This window comes from Carlito syrichta, unplaced genomic scaffold, assembly GCF_000164805.1.
Source record: "Carlito syrichta isolate Samal-C Ts95f unplaced genomic scaffold, Tarsius_syrichta-2.0.1 Scaffold308488, whole genome shotgun sequence".
In the NCBI taxonomy this organism is placed as follows: Eukaryota; Metazoa; Chordata; class Mammalia; order Primates; family Tarsiidae; genus Carlito; species Carlito syrichta.
In genome coordinates, this window is record NW_007252584.1 from 552162 (window position 1) to 571633 (window position 19472).

A 19472-nucleotide genomic window follows, 5' to 3' on the forward strand; every position below is an offset into this window, starting at 1 on the left:
TGGCCGCCTAAAGAACTGGGATTACAAGTGTAAGCCAACGTGATTAACTTTAATTGTCTTTTTGAAATAATGGATGCGTAGGAGGTATCAAATGCACAGGAAGAGTAGGAGGGCTTTGTAATATAGAAAACAAATGGTATATCTCATTTCATATTCCACTCTAAATTCCTCAGGGGCAGAGATACTGTCCCCCAGTATCCGTTCTTCCTTTACTCCTCAGGAATACAACTTTCAAGTGGTGGCTTAGCTGTCTAGAACAAAGAGCACAATTTCCCTTCTACCTCACTGTTAGTGTGGCCATGCAACTATATCCGGACCAATGGGATATGACAGCTGGAACTCTATCCTGATCTTAAGGACAAGGGCCACATCTCAGGTGTGGTGGAGCAGAGATGCTATACTAATCCTGTACTGCCTACCTTTGCATTTGTACATGAAGGAAAAAGAAACTTCTATTTTGTTTAAGCCACTGTAATCCTGGGTCTCTGTTACCAAACCTCTACCCCTTAGAGCATCTTTCTCCTTGCCCTCCTGATACTCACTGTCAATTTTTCGGCACCACCATTAATGGGCAGGTATGAAAGTCATCTTCTACCTAAGAACCACAGGGGCAGGGGAAGAATCTCAGGCGAGAGGGCCAGAAGACTGGAGTTCTGGTAGCAGCTCTGCCACTTATTAGCAGAGGGACCACAGATATTTCCTCTCCCAGTGAGGAAACAGATATACAGAAGTAATTTCTCTATTTGTTATACTAAATTTTCATTAATCATGAACAATCACCATAAGTAGAACAGAAATTTTAAAAAAGATAAACTAAAATAGATCTGTCAAAATGTTATTATTTGGCAGTGAAAACTGCAAATTGGGTGATGATTTGTGACAACTAAAAAATAAACAGCAGCCGGGCATGATGGTATGTGCCTGTAGTCCTAGATACTCGGGAGGCTGAGTCCAGGAGTTTGAGGCTGCAGTGAGCTATGATCGTGCCTGTGAACAGCCACTGTACTCCAGCTTACACAACACAGTAAGAACTCATCTCTTAAAATTTCTTAAAAATTAAAATAAAAAAATAAAGAGCATCTGATTTCCCCTCGGATCCTAGTATAGCAATCCCTTTTTTTAAAAAAAAATAACTTAAAAAAAATCAACGTTGAGTTTTACTTTGGTAGAAAAGGTACCTTAGGGGAATACCCAAATCGACACAGAAAAAGAAACTTAAAACAGATTTTGGGAAAGGAACATAAAAGCAGTAGTTTAAAACTGCAAAGAGCCTTCTAGTAATTTTTCAAGTTTTTCTAGTAATGAAATTACACTATATATATATTTAGAAAACTAATTTGTAAAGACTGAATGAATTCAAAGACACATTACTGGTTGGTCTGTCATCTTGGCAAACTGCTTTACATTTGGTAATGAAAATAATGATGCTCTGTCATTTATGGTATAGCCAGCACCTGGGCATGGCCTTACAATAAACATAAAACTCTCCCATTTCAATCTTCTTTAGATAGCATAGGAATCTGCAGGAACCACCTATTTACTCATCAAGGAAAATGGCACCAATGTCTTCTACTATTGTCAGGGTGCTTATTTGTTTAAGTTCTTGATCGTAACCAATTGTTGTAGGTCAGTTGCTCTCTAGAAATTCCTATGCACACATTATTGATTACTGTAACATACATTTGCCCTTAGGTCATGTCATTAAAATTGTCAGTAACAAGTTGACCATTTTTAAAAAGTACTAAGGCAAGTGTGTAGACAACTCAAAAAATGAACGCTTTTCTTCCTTTCCCCGTATTTCCAGTCCCTTACTTGTGGTCTCATCTACAGCCTTAAGCTTCCCTCAAATAAAGCCAAAGCACTGACAGTTCACAAAGGCAGCTTCATGAGGCTGCTCATTCACCACGCTAAGTCTGACTCAGATACCAGCCTATGCTTGCATGATGTCTTACACATCCTCTACCAGCCTGTACCATCACTGTCAATTCACCCATTTCTCCCTCAGAGTCCTGGTTTAGGTTTAATTAAGACAAATCATGTCTAAAAATTACTTGTTGGACATAGAATTTAAGACTTCAGAGGCCAAATCAGTATATTGCTTAAACTTAAGATTATCTCTGTATAGTTAAACTGTACAAAATTCTTAAATATTTTTCAGAACTTCTAATGATTATGAATAATACTTTCATTTAAAGTCCTCAGATTATGAGTACATTGATAAGTTACACTAGATAATAGGACTTTCTTCAATAATGTCAGAAACAGTCCTAAATAAAAGATTCAGGCAAATCTCCACGCTGGCAATTAATGACTTACTTTTTCAACATACTCAAAAACCAAGTACAATTTCCCCCTTCGACGAAAGGCTTCCTTCAGCTCCACAATGTTTTCCTGCTTGAGAGTACGAAGCATTTTAAGCTCTCGCAAAGTCGTTTCCTTGACTTCTTCATTTTCTAGAATGTAAACAATGGTAAAGAGAATAAAACTAAAGCTTTCAAAGAATTCTGGAACACTGAAAACATTCCAACTTCACCTTCCACTCTGAGTACTTATGCATAAGAAGTCCAAGAATGGGATATTAAATAGCATATTTTCCTGTTGAAAGGATCAAGAATAAGAAAATTAAAGAGGAAAAGGTTTACTTGAGCAGCACAAACTTGATTTTCTGCTTATATTTTCTTATACTTCTTTTATTGCTAAGTTTATGTGTAAAAACAAACACAAATACAACACGAATCTGTTGTCATTTAACTCTAACACTCTACTCTAGGCAAGGAGAAATTTAAAAGAGTCATAAAGAATCAAACATATCAGTGTGCAGAGGCACCTCTATGCAACCAGCATCTGTCGTAGTTGATATTTTTAAGGCTGGCCTGAAGTTTTGGCTTAAAAGAACATTTTATTCTTCAGGCTGCAGTTGAGTCACCTCAGTGAGCAGAGGTCATGCACCAGGCATCTGTGATGCAGCTCCTAGCCAAGTTGCAGGGAATTCTAAGAGTATCTGATCTTCTCTCTGAACAGCAGCTGCTGTAGGTTCCTGCTGTCCTCCTGTGGCATGTCCATCTGTCCATCCCAGATGGTGTAGCTGTTCGAGATGAAGAATTTACACTGCACCAACATACCCTCTTCCATACCATCAACTTCACTCATGATAACCTCCACAGTCATGGAGGAAGGACAGAAGTTACATTAACTCTAACGAATCAATTGGCAGGGGAGTAGGGAGGATAACATTTTATTTTAAATGAGTTTTTTAAATGATAGCTTTAGAGGGAGCTGGGAAATTCTAACTACCATATTACCGTGGCATATGGTATATGTTATATGTATGTACCAGGATACAGGGTCATAATTCCTCATCTATAATTCCAAAATCCAAAAACCAGTCTAAAAACAGAAAGGTTTTTCTAAGTTTGTGGTAAATTTACTTAGAGGCAAAACCTGAACTGACATGAGATTACTTTATAGCCTTTATTTATCCCATCTAATATGAACATTCACATATTGTGCTACAGAAATACTAGTTGATAACTGGGTGCTATGTAACATGCTATATTTCCATTCTAAGATCCAAAAGTTATGAATCTTAAAAGACATCTGGTCCCAAGGTTTTGGGTAAGACCAAGAATCCTAGCTTGAGAGTTATGTGACCCTCAGGTTCAAGCATGTCTTCAAGTCTGACAGGGAAGAAAACAGAGTTTTGGAGATAGGAGCAAGGAAGACTCATGTGCCTTCTAGGAAGACATGCTTTCTAATCAAGGTACACAAGAGGAAAAAAGGTTGTATGGAGTCCAGAGGGAGAGGAAAGATTCTAAATGCAGTGCCAGGAAGATGTCCTCAGATTATTTTCTATCCCAGCCCCTTCTCCCAACCCACATTCAAACTGAATACAAAGAGAAGGGACTGTCCCGGTGCAGTAGCTCACACCTATAATTCCAGTGCTTTGGGAGGCTAGGGTGGGAGGATCACTTGAGGCCAGGAGTTCAAGGCTGCAATGAGCTATAATAGTGATTGGGCTATTGCACCCCAGCTTGAGGGACAGAGTGAGACCCTGACTCAAAAATGGGAGGGAAGGGGACTCTAATAAAAGCAGGGGCTAGCACCAGTGTATCTGTAACAAACTGGAAGCATAAAGTCTTTGTGAACTAGCTATGTACGTGAAGTATCTTACTTCAGCCAGAAAGCTGTTGGAGGATGCTGGAGCACAGATTAGGAAAGCAGAGAGAGAGATACTGCCTATCAGAAGACAAAGACCAGCAGCAGTAAAGGCCGACAGTGGCATGAGCAGTAAGCCAACTCAGATTACATCAGGGAGGTCAACTGGAAACTGGGTACCGACAGGGAAAGGAATATGACAGTGGATGCTACCTGGCTGTGAGGGAATGTCTGAGATTCAATCAGTGGACTTCTTGAAGTATCTTAGAGGATTTTGAGGGGACAAGGTCCAGCTCTTCTGCAAACTGGGGCTGAGACAGAGAAGTGAAGCATGACTGTTAGAATGCTATGGTAGGCCCAGCTGCTGAAGCCGAGGGAATACCACCAGTTTCCTCGAGAGGGTAGATCAGGAACCTGCTTCTTATATCCCCTCTGAGTTCCTCTCAAGGTTGAGGTAATCAACCTAAAAACCATCTATCTCTAAAAGATAGAATAACCCAGAGATCTCAATAAATGATCTAATAAGAAACTAATTCAACAAGAGACGGTACACACTGTTGACTTATGACCTGATCCCTGTCTGCCTTTCCGTCCCTATTTCATGCCCCTCTCCCCCTCCCTCACCTTATTCTTTCAGTTACCAAAGTAGCTCCCAACTATATTTTTCACCCTTAGGGCCTTTCCACTTGTTCCTTCTGCCCAGAACACTCAGTCTACTACCCATGCTCTTTCTAGGGCTGGCGCCCTCAGGTTTTAGCTTAAATGTCACTCCCTCAGAGCCTTTCCTACACCACTAAAGCAAGTAGGCCCCATCTACATTATTCCTTAGCACAATACTCTGGACTGTTCTTTTATAGGACTTGTCACCATTGTTCTTGACATATTTGTTTGCTTACGGGCATACCATCTGTGTAGCCACCCCTGCTAAATTAAGAGCTCTTGGAGGACAGGACTAAGTTCTTCCATTCAACAGCATATACCCAACCAAAGAGAGGTGATCAACAAATTCTGCCTACATGAATGCTTCACCTGGGGCCATGAGGAAATCTTTGCTCATATATGGCTAGCTGTTCCTTGCTTCAGATGTAAGGGGAAGCAACAACGGGATGGCAAAAAATAGGTACTTTGCCCTCTCAGTTTTCAGTTCGGCGCTGTCAATCTTCTCTCTCAAGAACTTTGAAGGGGGCTGCTTGTCAGGGAGTAAGACACCTTTACTTTCCCCATTCACCTCTGCCTCTGGTTGTGTTCTACAATATGTTGATTATTTAACATGGAGGATCCAGAACTGACAGTACTCAGGGACAAGAACACGAACACACACACACACACAACACACACACACAAAATCATTAAGAACATCCATAAACTAAGCTGGAGTGGGGCACAAATAATTGTTGCAACACAGTCGCTAAGTAAATACAGCTGATGTATCTTCCCTAATCAAATGCCTGGTGAATTCTTGGCACTGGAAAAACAACTGAAAAAAAAGCGCTTTGTATTATTACCAACTTGTGGCAGTTTCACTTTGCTAATGGATAAAGCCACCTCAGAATGGTTGAATCAAAATGGTTTGGATAGAAGGAACACTGGACTGGGACTAAGGAGATCCAGATTTTAGACTCAACTAACCACGTGACATGTAAGCCACTTAACTTTTCATCAATAAAATAAATAAATGCCCTCTACCTCCCAAAAATTCGATGGCCTTTTCCAAATATAATCATCTATGATTTCTCTTCATTAAAATCTCATTATAAGCCTAAACCTCGTGGAACTTTGGTACTTTGTTATATACACAGTATCCAAATCTATACTGACTACACTTAACAATGGTTATAGAAAGTAAATGACTCTTCAAGAAGCAGCTCACAAAACCACCTAGCATGTAGTGCCAAAACAACCTCATTTGACATCTTTTTTAAGGAAATAAAAGCTTCTCTACTTTATGCCAGTCATAGGTATTAAAAATTAAGGTAAACACTTGAGCACTAATGAATGGGAATAGGCAGGAAGTGAATTCCCTATGTGCAAGCAAAATGTGTACTCTTCATTCCTTAGTACATTCTATAATTTTGTTTTGCTAAGTACTTTTAAGGTTCCTGGCCTGCCCTGAACTTTATGATAAAAATTGTGGCACTGAATTATCAGACAATGGAAAAAAGAACGGCACATTCCACTTATACAGACTTTTCAAAGGTTCAGAAAATAACAAAGTACTTCCATGAGGCAGTTTTGAAAAGGTTGTAGCACAGTCCACTGAAATGAGCACAAAATTCGCTGCCATCTAGTTGAAATAATCCTTGTAGATTCTTTATCTAGGCTAGGTCCTCTGGTTTACAAACGAAGGAACCAAGTTAAGAAAGGATAACTAACTTTCTTAGGGCGAGTGAACCAAAGTTCATAGTCTACCTCATAGTCTGAGCAGAATACAGGGACATAGGTGGAATGGTACAATACAGTGAGTTTTGGAAAATAAGTCACAACATTCAGGTTCAGGTACTACTACTCTGCTATTGTTTAGCTGAGGGGCAAAGTAGCATATTATGGGTGGAAGAAAAACTCAGTGATGATCCTCGGTCTTTATTTTAGCTGCAGTTAATCACATGCAAGCTGTACAACTTTGGGCTTTGGGTTTATCATATGTAAATTGGGGCTGGGGTTATACTGGCTTATTCTGAAGGTCTAAGAGTCGATACTTCCACACGATACCTGCTTATGTGCATGCTGACTGACCTTGCTATCAGTTACCACTGAGGGGATCTAGTTGAATACATGATCAACTCTGACAATGTTACGTGCAGATATATATAAAGCCCACTGAGTGAGGACTAAATGGCAGGGCAGAAAAAAGACATTAAGTAGAAACAAACCCAAAGCTGTCCTACTTCTAAGCTTACCAGTAAGGCAAGTTAATACGCCTAAAAATCAAGAGCGATTCACTAAAGTAAAAGAGAACAATTTTTAAAAAGAAAGTTTATAGGAGATTAAGAAGAGCAAAGGAGATTCAAAGATAAGTGATAAAAAGAGAAAAATCTAAAGAGCAGAAACTCTATTGTAACTCTATTTTTAAAGAACTGTGGGCTTGGAAAAGAAATCCAGGAATAGTTATAACCTACTTTATGAAATCACAAACCTGATGTTTTTGTATAGCCAAAGAAGCTCCCCTCCCCCAGATGGACCTTTATACAGAAATCCTGAAAAAGAAAAGTCAACCCATCCTTGTTCAAAACCACGGGGTTACCATACTTGTGTCTGGTTGCCCTGATTGAAAAAGGAACATCAACAGTAAGGCAATTAATGTGGCTGAGGGGATTCGAATGCTGATGCTATTGTTATATACACCAAAAAAGATGAAGACTTTCTAATCTTCAGAGATGAAGAGCAGATAAAAGCACAGTAGAAATTTATTAAATGATGGAAGGTACAAAATGGTCATCAAATCCTCGAAAAATCTCTGAAATCTGAAAGATATCCACTTTGGATATGGTAAGAAACTGTGGCAAAATCATGACTTGGCAGAATGCTTAAGCTCAGTTAATCAAATTCTTTCTTTAATCAGGAGTTGGAATTTTGTTTTAAGGCCTCTCTTACAGAGAAGTCAGGCTCTTGAACTTAAGGGCTCAGATTATAAATTCTCATTTTGTACCATTATATAAAACAGGAGACCAGAGTATCCCTGATACAGAGATCAGTAGAACTTTCAGATGTATGGGTAAAAATAAGAATGAAATAAATTAGAGGACAGAATAGATGATCAATTAAACAGTTTCCAATAATTAAGAAGGGTAAATATGTCCATTCCAAGAGAAAAATAATTCTCTGTAGAAAACATAAGCAGAACATGAAATGCAAGCAATTCTATCTGATATAAAAAAAGAGATAAAACCTAAATTCCATCTGAAATGAGGACTGCTGCACAGTTCCCTGGAGTCAGACTGCTTGCTATGCACCAAGACCCAGTGACAAGTAGAAAGGATCCCTTCCCATCCCATCATCTGTATATTCAAGGAAAGATGGGAAGTCCAAAAAGTAAAAGATGATTAAAATGTTTGCAAAAAAAAAAAAAAATAAATCTAGACAGCAGGTTCTCCTAAAGGTTGAACAGGCAATATTTTTAATGTTTGCTGATTCAAAACTATGTAGTCTAAATTGGTACCTTTGGATTATTTAATAAATTAAGATCAGAAACTTGTACATGTATGTGTGAGAATGATAATTCAATAGTGATAGAAAATTCTCATTCAAATAGCATATCTCATTGTACATGATAGGCACCTCGGCCTGCTGGGCTCCGGCGAACCTTCTGCCTCAGCCTTCTGAGTAGCCAGAATTACAGGCATGCACTACCACGCCCGGCTGATTTTTTGATTTATTGTAGAGATGAGGTCTCACTGTCCAGGTAGGTCTCGAACCCGCGGGCCTAGGCAATCCACTCACCTCAGCCTCTCAAAGGTGCGGGATTACAGGCTGAGCCACTGAGCCCGGCTTAAAAAAAAAAAAAAAATTCTTTAACTGATATTCCAAATTTATGATTAAGTATCAAGAAGCAAAAGTCATCAAAACAAGAAAAAATTAAGTAGTGAAGTAATCTCGAAAAACTGTCATCCCTCAAACATTCTTCTCTTTATCTCCTGTTTATCTCCTTTTTGATGCCTAACTTAGGATGTCAAAGTTTTCGGGAAGAATCACAGGCAAAGATGCTAATAAGTGATCTGATAGAATTATATCAGTTAACAACTGGAGAATAAGGACCTGAAAAAGATGAAGACAGAAAGACAGGAGTATAAAAAAAAACAAAGAGAAAACTGACAAAGTCTTTTATTTATTTATTTTGAGTAAGGGTCCCCCTCTTTTGCCCAGGCTGGAGTGCAGTAGCATGATCACTGCTCACCACAGCCTCGACCTCCTGAGCTCAGGCAATCCTCCTGCCTCAGCCTCCTGAGTAGCTGGAACTACAGTTGTGTACCACAACCCCTGGACAATTTTTTTTTTTCTTTTTGGTAGAGACGAGGTCTCACAATATTGCCCAGGCTGGTCTTAAACTCCTAGGCTCTAGTAATTCTCCTGCCCAGACCCCCCCAAAGTGCTCGGATTACAGGTGTAAGCCATCATTCCCAGCCCTTCTGTATATTTTTTAATAACCCTCTTTTTAGTGTAAAGTTGTTCATTGGCCTAGCCTACAATTTTACTGTAAAAATTGTTCCTCCTTCCAAAAAGGTAACACTTGATTCTTTCTTCTAAGTAATAGCACATTAGTTGGTATTATAACCTGAATTGTGTTAACTATAAATTTATTTTCATAATATTAGTTTCATTTTACCAACTTTTATTCTCTATAAACTTTTGGTTCCCATTTTAAATAGTAATTTATTATCCTGGGATAATAAGGACCTCTTGAACTAAATTGTGGTCTACCTTAAAATGTAGTTTCAAAAACATTATACACAAAATTGTGGATACATATGAATTTAACAAGAAAGGAGAATATTAGCATAATCTTTTAAAGCTACCAGAAGGTAATATATACTCCCACAAAATATCTCTTGATACCATAAGTGGAGAATACAGACAAGACAGTCCCCTACTTACAATGGTTTGACTTACAATTTTTTTACTTTATGATGGTGTGAAAGCTATACACATTCGGGAGAAACTGTACTTCAAGTGGAAACTGGACTTTGGGTACCCATACAACCATTCTGCTTTTACTTTCAGTAAAGTATTCAATAAACTACATGAGATATTCAACATTTTATTATAAAATAGGCTTTATATTAGATGATTTTGCCCAATTGTAGGCTAATGGAAGTGTCCTGAGCACGTTTAAGATAGGTTAGGCTAAGCTATGCTGTTCAGTAGGTTGGTGTATTAAATACATTTTTGACTTAAGATATTTTCAACTTATGTAGGTTTTATTAGGATGTAGGCCCATCATAAGTCAAGAAACATCTGTACTGGATTAGCTTGAACATGGATCAGACCAAGTACAGATCCCCTTTCATTTTAACAAAGTTTTTATAGGATTACTTCATTATCTTCACAAATAATTAAAACATTAGATTGGGAATAATCACTATTATAATAACAAAAGAATATTTTGAGAGTAACTAATAACAGATTAATAAGAGCTACATGACAATAAGGGCAATGTTATCATGGTACTATTTTTATTATAACTGGTTGAAATTTATGATAATAAACCAATTGGGAATTAAATGGTTTATATAGGGGTTGAATGGGCACCCTCAGCTGCATGAGACTATCTATGTACACTTTACACTCCAAAAGGGTTGTTCACCACACACGTATCCTCCTTTCTTTCCATTAAGCAGGACACTACCCCAGCAGGAAGAAAAAGGTAAAGGCAGGAAAAAGAGTACTAGATCTCCCAGAGAGAATTGTAAACAGTAGGAAAGTGGGTCTATAATAGGATGAATAATTGGATATATATTCAGATTCTATCATAGAAATATTTTGGAAGTGTCCCTCTAGAAGTATGTATAGGCGTACATAGATGTGCATTGACAGGGCAGGGTGGGTGATAAGGCGACATGCCTGTGAGGAATGGTGAATGATAATGGTCTGGCAGAGATGAAGGGAGAGCAGATTCATGTTTTGTTGGCTCAATGAAACAAGAGCAGATCAAATGTTTCCCATGTTTAGACAATGCATGCCCTCTTGAATGCCACAGCTAAAAACAATCTCTCTCACCTCAAAATGATCCAGGTTCCATGTCTGCACTCAGGCATGATATTCTACTCCATTTTATTGTTACTTATTTACAAGTCTTAATTCTACTAAGTCATAAGCTTCTTGGAAGTATCCACACCTAAGTTATCTTCACAGCTCTTATAGCACCTGGTTTAGTGCTCAAATAATTTCAATGGATATACTATTGATTGCCACCCTGAAGGTATCTTAAAACAGGTAAAAATACATCATATAATTGAAGCTAATTATATAATAATTGGTATGCATAGGATAGAGATTGTAAAGACTAGGACTATGGTATTTAGTTTTTTTAAAAAAGCAATGGTATACATGGCCTAGATTGCACTCCTTTTTAAAAACTTAATGACAGCTATTATTTTTGGTGGTAAATGATGCTTTTCAATGTACCCTGCAAGATGAATACACAGTCAGTAGTCTTTATACCATGTACAGGTTGTGCTTTGATCTGCTATTGCAACCATTCTTTTTAGGAGATCATCCATTTGTCTCTTGGCCACCTGACGTTAGCCCAAAATCACTGCTCAAAGAGCTCATTTCCGCCGGGCTTGGTGGCTCAGCCTGTAATCCTGCGCTTTGGGAGGCTGAGGTGAGTGGATTGCCTGAGCCCGCGGGTTCGAGACCCGCCTGGGCAACATGGTGAGATCTCATCTCTACCATAAATCAAAAAATCAGCTGGGTGTGGTAGTGCGTGCCTGTAATTCTGGCTACTCGGAAGGCTGAGGCAGAAGGATTGCCAGAGCCCAGTGGGTCGAGGCTGCAGTGGCTGCGAGCAGCCACTGCACTCCAGTCTGGGCAACAGAGTGAGACTCCAATCCCCCCCCCCAAAAAAAAAGAGCTCATTTCCAATGGTTTCATAGTGGGTTGGCCTGGGGTTACTGCTTACTGTTAGACCACAAGTATACCATTTGATGTAATTTTTCCCCCAGAACAAGCAAAAAGCATTTACCATTTGCCTTCCCTTTAAGGCTATCCACACAATAGCTGCTAAAGTTCCTAGCTGATATGCGTGTTCCATATAACCAGCACATCAGAGATAGATGACATCAAATACTACTGTATCTGTCCTGGGACTTTTTTGTTAGCAAGTCCTTTCTGTTATTTAATGTTTGCTGAGTCTCTGAGGTAAGGGTGATGAAACTGTTCATAAATATAGAAGCTAGTGTCTTGCACTACTTAGTAAATGTGTGCCGATGAAGGTACGCTATGACTGCTATTTCCATACCTCTGATTAGATATCAAGGCTGATGCTATATTGATACCCTTTACTGTGAGACCACTGTTTTTCAAATGGTAGGCTGTGGCGCATTAGAGGTGAAATAAATCTACTTGATGCCACAATAGGCATTTATATAAATGTATGTGAACAGGAGAGAACAGAAAGTAGAGAACCTTACATTCATATAATAAATGTGATACTTTTATATCAGTTACATATAGTTGAGCATGTGTGTAGACACTGGGTTAGAATATAAAATATATTTCTACTGTGAGTCACTATCCAAAAAAGTTTGAAAAAATGTTGCCCAAAGTTCCTTAAGGTCCACGTGTATTTTTGTGGTCAGTTTCTCTACTTGGCTATCATTGGATGGCCAACAGTCTGGATCTTAAAACGAACAAATACCGAAATGCTTTGTTTTAAACTTTCTTGCCTAGCATAGGGTAATTTTAATACTCTGTGGGAAATGGTCTAGAAGTGGGAAGAAGGCTTCCAAGTAGGGTATTTCTTCCTGAAAAGCTTTTATTCTCCCAATGAGTTATTCTAAATATAAAAACAGTCCCTCAATACTGTCTACCACTTATCCTTGTATTTCTAACTCTTACTAGGAGCCAAGGATCACAGTAACCAATATTGAAACCTTTTACACAGTACTTGCTACTTATATGAACCCATAGAAGTATTTACTTCAGATCAATTTTTTATTTTAACAATATTTAGAAACAGGATAGATAACACGATAGATTTCCAATGATGACTGTACCTTAAAATATAAGATGAATTTTCTAATATCATGAGATCTTAGAAGATTCACATAGAAGGAACCAAAAGTTTCAAAGCAAAGTATGGTAAGAAATAAGTTATATTCATTTTCTGAGACTGTGACTTTAAAATCTCAGGAACAGACAGGATCTAAGCAGCTAGATACCACCTCTTCCACACTCTATTTATAAAAACTTATACAGAAGAAAAAATATATATGTATGTATATATACCTTCACTGTCCTTGAATTTCTTGATCGCCACAATTTCATGTGTTTCCTGCAAAGGAAAAGAGGCAAAAGGAAAGTCATTCTCCAGTATTTTTCCAATTGGGGATCCCAATTGCCTGAGGATATCTCCTAGGACAGAGTAGCAAGAACCCAGAGAGCAAAAAACAGATCATCCTACCACCCCCTCATTTCTTGGTTTCAAAATTCTTTCTTACTACCTTGTAGACATTTGTCAAGGAAAGAAAGAAAGGGGAGGGGTGGGGAGCAAAGAACAGATATGGTGATATAATATGGATAAATGATAAATCAGAAGTGACAATGTCTTGAGGTTACTCAAAAGTGCCAGGATGAGTGGTATAAAACACATTTTAATTGGGCTTCTAAGACCAAGAAAAGGCCTCCACAATATATAGTAGTTGCTGGTAGCAGAACACCTCTCCAAGTCACTTGCCTTTTTCTAACATATCTAGTTTTCACCAGCTCTTCCCTTTTGATGGTCATTGCAAATACAAAGTGAGATAAACATTCTATCCCCAGTTACCAATCATTACCTTGTCTCTACCAGTATTTATCTCTTTTGAACAGAAGTAGTAGAGAGAATCCTATTTTAAACTAAAATATAAAAATCTTTTGTTGTTTTGTTTTTGGTTGGGGAGAAGAAAATAAGGGCTGGAAAGGAAATGGAAATGCTAAGAACTAAGTACCACTAAATTATGGTCAGGTGCATTGGCTATGCCTGTAATTCCAACATTTTGGGAGACCGAGGCAAGAGGATCACTTGAGTTCAGGAGTTCGAGACCAGTCTGGGCAACATAGAAAGACCCTGTCGCTACAAAAAATTTAAAAATTAGCCAGTCATTGTGGCATGTACCTATAGTCCCAAGTACTTGGGACGCTGAAACAGAAGGACCACCTGAAGCCCAGAAGGTCAAAGCCGCAGTGAGCCTTGATCATGCCACTCTAGCCTAGGTGACAGAGTGAGACCCAGATTTTAAAAAAAAAATGTGGTCTACAAAAGGAATTTAAAAGTTTCTGGAAAAATAATTACTACAAATTCTTCAAAGCCAGCCTGTCAGATGAAGTCTTCTGAATGACTCAAACATGCTCTTCTTTTACTCTAAGTGGGTACACTTACAGATACAATCTTTTAATAAAGCATTGTCCTTGCATCAAAACAAAGACTTTATAATTGGACACAATACCGGGCAATAACCAACAGGGTACAAATCATTAACTTATTAAAAGTATAAGCTTTTCTCCTAAGTCCTTTTCGTAAACAAAGGGAAGAGGGAGGGAAGAAAAAGACAATCTTAATCTTTATACTAAAAGACAAACTCTGAGTCCTAACTGTACATCAAACACTTTCTGTTTACCATCTGCCCATCAGTAAAATATCAGCTTTCATATTTGTGTTATAGGAAAAAAATTATGTGAAAAGTGTTATCAACTATTGAGAAAAAAGATACATCTTATATGTTTATGATTTTGTTTTTAATGGAGGAATAGATAGAATTGTAGGGTACAGACAACTTTTAGGATACAACTTATTTGTACATTAGTGACTCCTCTGACTTAAAGAAAGCAGTCTTTCAGGTACTTTCTGATGTTGTAACTGCTTTATTATTGAGAAGAAAGAACTGCCAATTCCAAATGATGTAGGCGATTATCACCCAGAATATTAGCCCAGGTAGTACAAGGGTGATTATTCTATATATGCTACTCTCTCATAATACACTGCTATCATTTTCTTACTCTGCTCGTTTTGAAGTGGCTCTGAGGCAACCAAAAAACAGAATAACTGAAAGAAAAAACTCTACCAGGAACTTTCTCTTGCTTTGCTCACAGCACAAAGAAAGGGGTAGCATGACGTGCTTCCAGGAAGAGAGTAAAATTGTTCACATTTCAAATGAACATTGTTCCAGTGTTCCATTCTATATTCCACTCTAACTGAAAAGAGTCCCACATACATTCACTTTATTGTATCCTAAGTGTTAAAACTTTGTCAGATTTTATAAAAGATCTTACTCAGTTCAAAACTGTCTACTGACATGACAACAAATTTAAATCTATAACTAGCACACTTATACCATCTTAAAGAGATTAGCTATTTTTCTAGTATCTCATAAATAGAGTTTTCTGTGTAAAACAGGTGACAAAAATAAAATTATTATTTTTGTATCCTTTCAACAATACCATGGAAATCTTTTTCCAACACTCTCTACCCCCCTTTTGTCTCTCAATATGATTTATGTATTTACTTAAAGAATGAAGTCAAACAGTTTCCCACATAAAACCAATTCAATGTTTAGTGGAAAGCACATGCAATTAAGAGAAGATGCTGGAAAGAAGTTTAACATTTCACTTGCATTCAAACTGCTTATAAAAATAATACAAACTCATTATAGAAATACAAAAATAATATAAAGGATATAAAAAGAGTATAACAAGACATAAAAAATTATTAACCCTTGCTAACATTCTGGCATATTTTCTTCCAGTAAATTTTTCTCAAATTGGAATACTAACATTCCATATCTTATCAAATACTGCTTTTTTTTTTCTTATTTTAAAGACATAGGGTACAACTCAGGATTAGGTATACAAATGGACACTGTACAGGTAAAGTCTGGGCCTCCCTCTGGGCCCCACTTTGCCTGGTTTGAGATCAAGTACCCTTATTGATGTTGTGCCCCGCACCACTCTGGCAGTATCCCACTACTGGCGATTCCTTTCTTATATTATTATGGTAAATGTTCAGGGTCTGCTTATGAGTGAGAACATGTGGTACTCTGTTCTTTGTTTCTGTGATAGATCACTAGAGTATTGTAGATTCTAAATCCATCCAAGTTGCTTATTGCATTTGACATTATATAAGCAACATTTTTATCTGTCATTATATGATTTTTAAAACTACCTTTCTTGGGGGGGGGGGTTGGAGTCTTACTCTGTCACCCAGGCTAGAGTACAGTGGCATTCACATGGTCACCCCAGCATCGACCTGCTGGGCTCCAGTGATCCTTCCATTTCAGCCTTCTAAGTAGCCAGAACTGCAGGCGTGCACTACCACACCCGGTTAATTTTTGATTTATTGTAGAGACGAACTCTTGCCAAGTTGCCCGTGCTGGTCTCGAACCTGCAGGCTCAGGAAATCCACTCACCTCAGCCTCCCAAAGTGCTGGGATTACAGGCTGAGCCACAAGCCCCACCATTTTTAATGGTGGCTATTTAACCAGTCTATCATTGAACATACTTCAACATCTATAAGTGAAATGAAAGGTTCAAAGGGTATGAATGTTAAAGGCTCCTAATACATGCTGCCAAACCGACATAAAAAAATATATCATGTCACAGTTTCCTTCTGCAGTGTATGAGAATATACAATACAAGAGTATCATATATTGCCAGGACAAAATATAATCATTTAAAAAATCTTTAAAATTCAATGAGATTACAGAAGTTTTCTTCTATCAACTGATAAGTGAAATGAGACCCACTAGGATTAGTATTTTTCTTACTGATTCATGGATAAGAACTTATTGCCAAATTCTGTTACAAATATCTTTCCCATGTTGTTGTGATCACTGAACTACTTAGGGTTTTGCTGTTGTTGAATATAAATTATTGCACAGTCAAATGTATTGATATGGGCCTTTGTAATTATGTTCACTGCTTTTGTACTCAAAGTCCTTACTTAGCCTGAGTATGGTTAATATTCACTCGCATTTATGCATGTCTATATTTTAATGATTTATTTTCTTACATTTCTATCTACTTGCAATTTATCTAATATACAAAATGCTAAGGGAATCTAGATTTACATAATTTCTAAATGTTGAACCAATTTTCCCAATATCCTTTACCATAAGTGTTTAGTTCTTTGTTATATCTTATCATCCTTACATATATATTCTAGATTTGCTTTCAGAGCTTTCTAGTTCACTCTAGCCTAGTCTAGTATAGGCTATTGATCTGTTCTTAAGCCAGAACCAATTTAAATTACTGTGACTTTGAACTGTTTTAAATTAATCTGTGGTATAGACAGATGATTCCTCTTATACCATTTTGTTAAATACATTTTTGAGAATAGGCTTTGGCTGTTAAATTTAATTTATAATTATATACATATGAGCTACTATATTTCATTTATATTTGTTTATATATTCAATTGGCTTCATTGTTTACCATCAGCCCTTTTCTCCTATGGTTCATACATATTTAAAGTGATTGATTTGCATTAATTTTTCTGCTCAGCTAAAGAGCATCTTTGGATGATTTTCTGAGAAGTATCCTCTTTTCCAAGTCTTTGCATATCTGAACATTCTCATACATGTATGGCAACTTGGCAGGCACAGAATTCTTGGGAAGGCAACCTTTCATTCTTCAAGGTCCCTGTAAACTGATGTGCAATGTAAAGTCCTAGAAAATGCCATTCACATCACAGATACAGTAGTCTGTATGCTTAGTAAAGCAACTTGAAAGCAGATTGGAGTAAGGTATCTTGTTGTAACCAAATACATATACTAATAGACTTTTCCAAGAAGAAGAAAGTTAAGGGCCTAAAAAGAATGCCTGCCATTTTCCAACATAAAGTATACTAACATCACATAAGAAACCAATAACCTGATGGTCTCTGGTATTTAGCATTGTAGAAAAGAAATGTGAAGCCAATTTGGTTTTTGTTTCAGTGTAGACAACTTTTTTTATACCTAAATAAATTTCCTTTTCCTTGAAATAAAAATTTAAAATTATCAGAATACATCTCGATGAGTGTGTGAGAGAGTGTCTGTGGATGTGTATATTTTTTAAGTATTACCTGGACATTGATGAAATTAGAAGAGTCTTCTTATAGCAACCTTAAATGTTTCTACTTCTATTTTTCTTTTCTTTTTTTTGCAATGCTTTATATAAGGTTCTAGGGATATAGCAGTGAACAAAATAGAAACATATATGTGTCTTCATGCAACTTATATTGTAGTGAGAAAAGCAGTGAAGAGATAAGTAGAATATATACTATATTACATGGTGATCAATACTAAGGAGAAAAATATACTAGGGAAGGGGATTAGTGTTTGATAAAGGATAGACTGAGGAAATTTTAGACAGGGAAGTCAAACATGCTTTATGAAGAATAACAATGAGAAGCAGATAAAGCAATCGGCCAAAGGTCACTTCTCAGAAAGGTCTTTTATAGAGTCTGTGACTTATTTGAGAAAGAAGTCCATGTTCAGTTGTTATCCAATGTGTACTGTGAGTTAAGCCTTTAGCATCCAAAGGTGAATTAGAGTTTGTGCTTTCCTTCACATCACAGTTACTCCTATTTTTCTAGCATTTTCCACCACAAACGTTACAACTTTTAGGTTGGACTTTCATAACTGCTCACTATGCTTTGTTCACTATTGCATCATTAGCACCTAGAACAGCAGGCACATAGTAGGTGTTCAATACATGTTTAATAAATGAACAATTAATGAGTGAATTATTCAAAAGTGCTACATAATTTTGTTCTTTGCTTTCTCCATTTTAGCTCTATCTTCTTTCCTCATCTCAGCCAACTTTTGCATTTTTTTTTACCTTCTTTAAGCTTATTCTCTCTCTAGAGGTCATATCCTCCTGGCTCTCTTTCAGGAGACTAAGCAGATGTCTTAACTTCATCTGCATGTTACAAAAAAAGTCATTTTCAGAACCATATGTTGCTTCTAAATCTTCAGAGCAATGTTTTCGTTATCTTCCCATGTCCTTTCACAGTGTTTTCTCCTCCACCACCACCCCCTTTTAAACTCATGCTTGCTAAGATGAAAAGAGATCCACCACGACCGGCATTTGGCAGAAAAAAGGGTAGTTTAATTTTTCAGCCATCTGAACTTCAAATGCAGACTGATGTACCCCCAGCCTGATTTCAAAACTTAATCACTAGCACACAGCCTTCTCATCGGGGTTGGCTGGTCTGAGGTTAAACTGCCTGGGCAGGGTTCTCTGAATAAGCCAGAGGAGCACACACCACTGGCTGTTTACCACGTAGCACAATCGAGACCACGTTTCCCAGCATGGCCTGCTCCCACCCCTCTACCTTCACCATACTTTTCCATGGGGGACTCTAGGATGCTTCAATCTTCTTCCAATTCTTCTTTACTTCTTGCCTTACTGTATCTAGGGTGTTTCAGTCTCTGAAAAGTTCTGGAAACACAGATGCTAACATGGGTTAGTGAAGGACTGAGAACTCCAGGAGGGTCAGATTACAGTTACCTCAGTGAGATGGCTGCTTGGTTTTCAGCCCCTGTGAGCATGAATCCAAGACTTTTCCTACTCCCTAGGATATATTTTGCCCAATATGGGTCCATAAAATAGCATAAATAGCACAATGTTCAAGATTATGCTTT

General features: G+C 37.6%; 1 protein-coding gene across 1 annotated transcript in view; it reads right to left on the reverse strand.

Moving 5' to 3' along the window:
* CDKL5 (cyclin dependent kinase like 5) overlaps positions 1-19472 on the reverse strand; it is a 113535-nt gene that overhangs the window by 50269 nt on the left and 43794 nt on the right. Inside the window, exons 3-4 of the mRNA XM_008065469.1 lie at positions 13099-13144; positions 2317-2453 (exon numbers count right to left, since the gene is read on the reverse strand). Coding sequence (XP_008063660.1) covers positions 2317-2453; positions 13099-13144 — 183 coding nt within the window. The remainder of the gene's footprint in view (positions 1-2316; positions 2454-13098; positions 13145-19472) is intronic.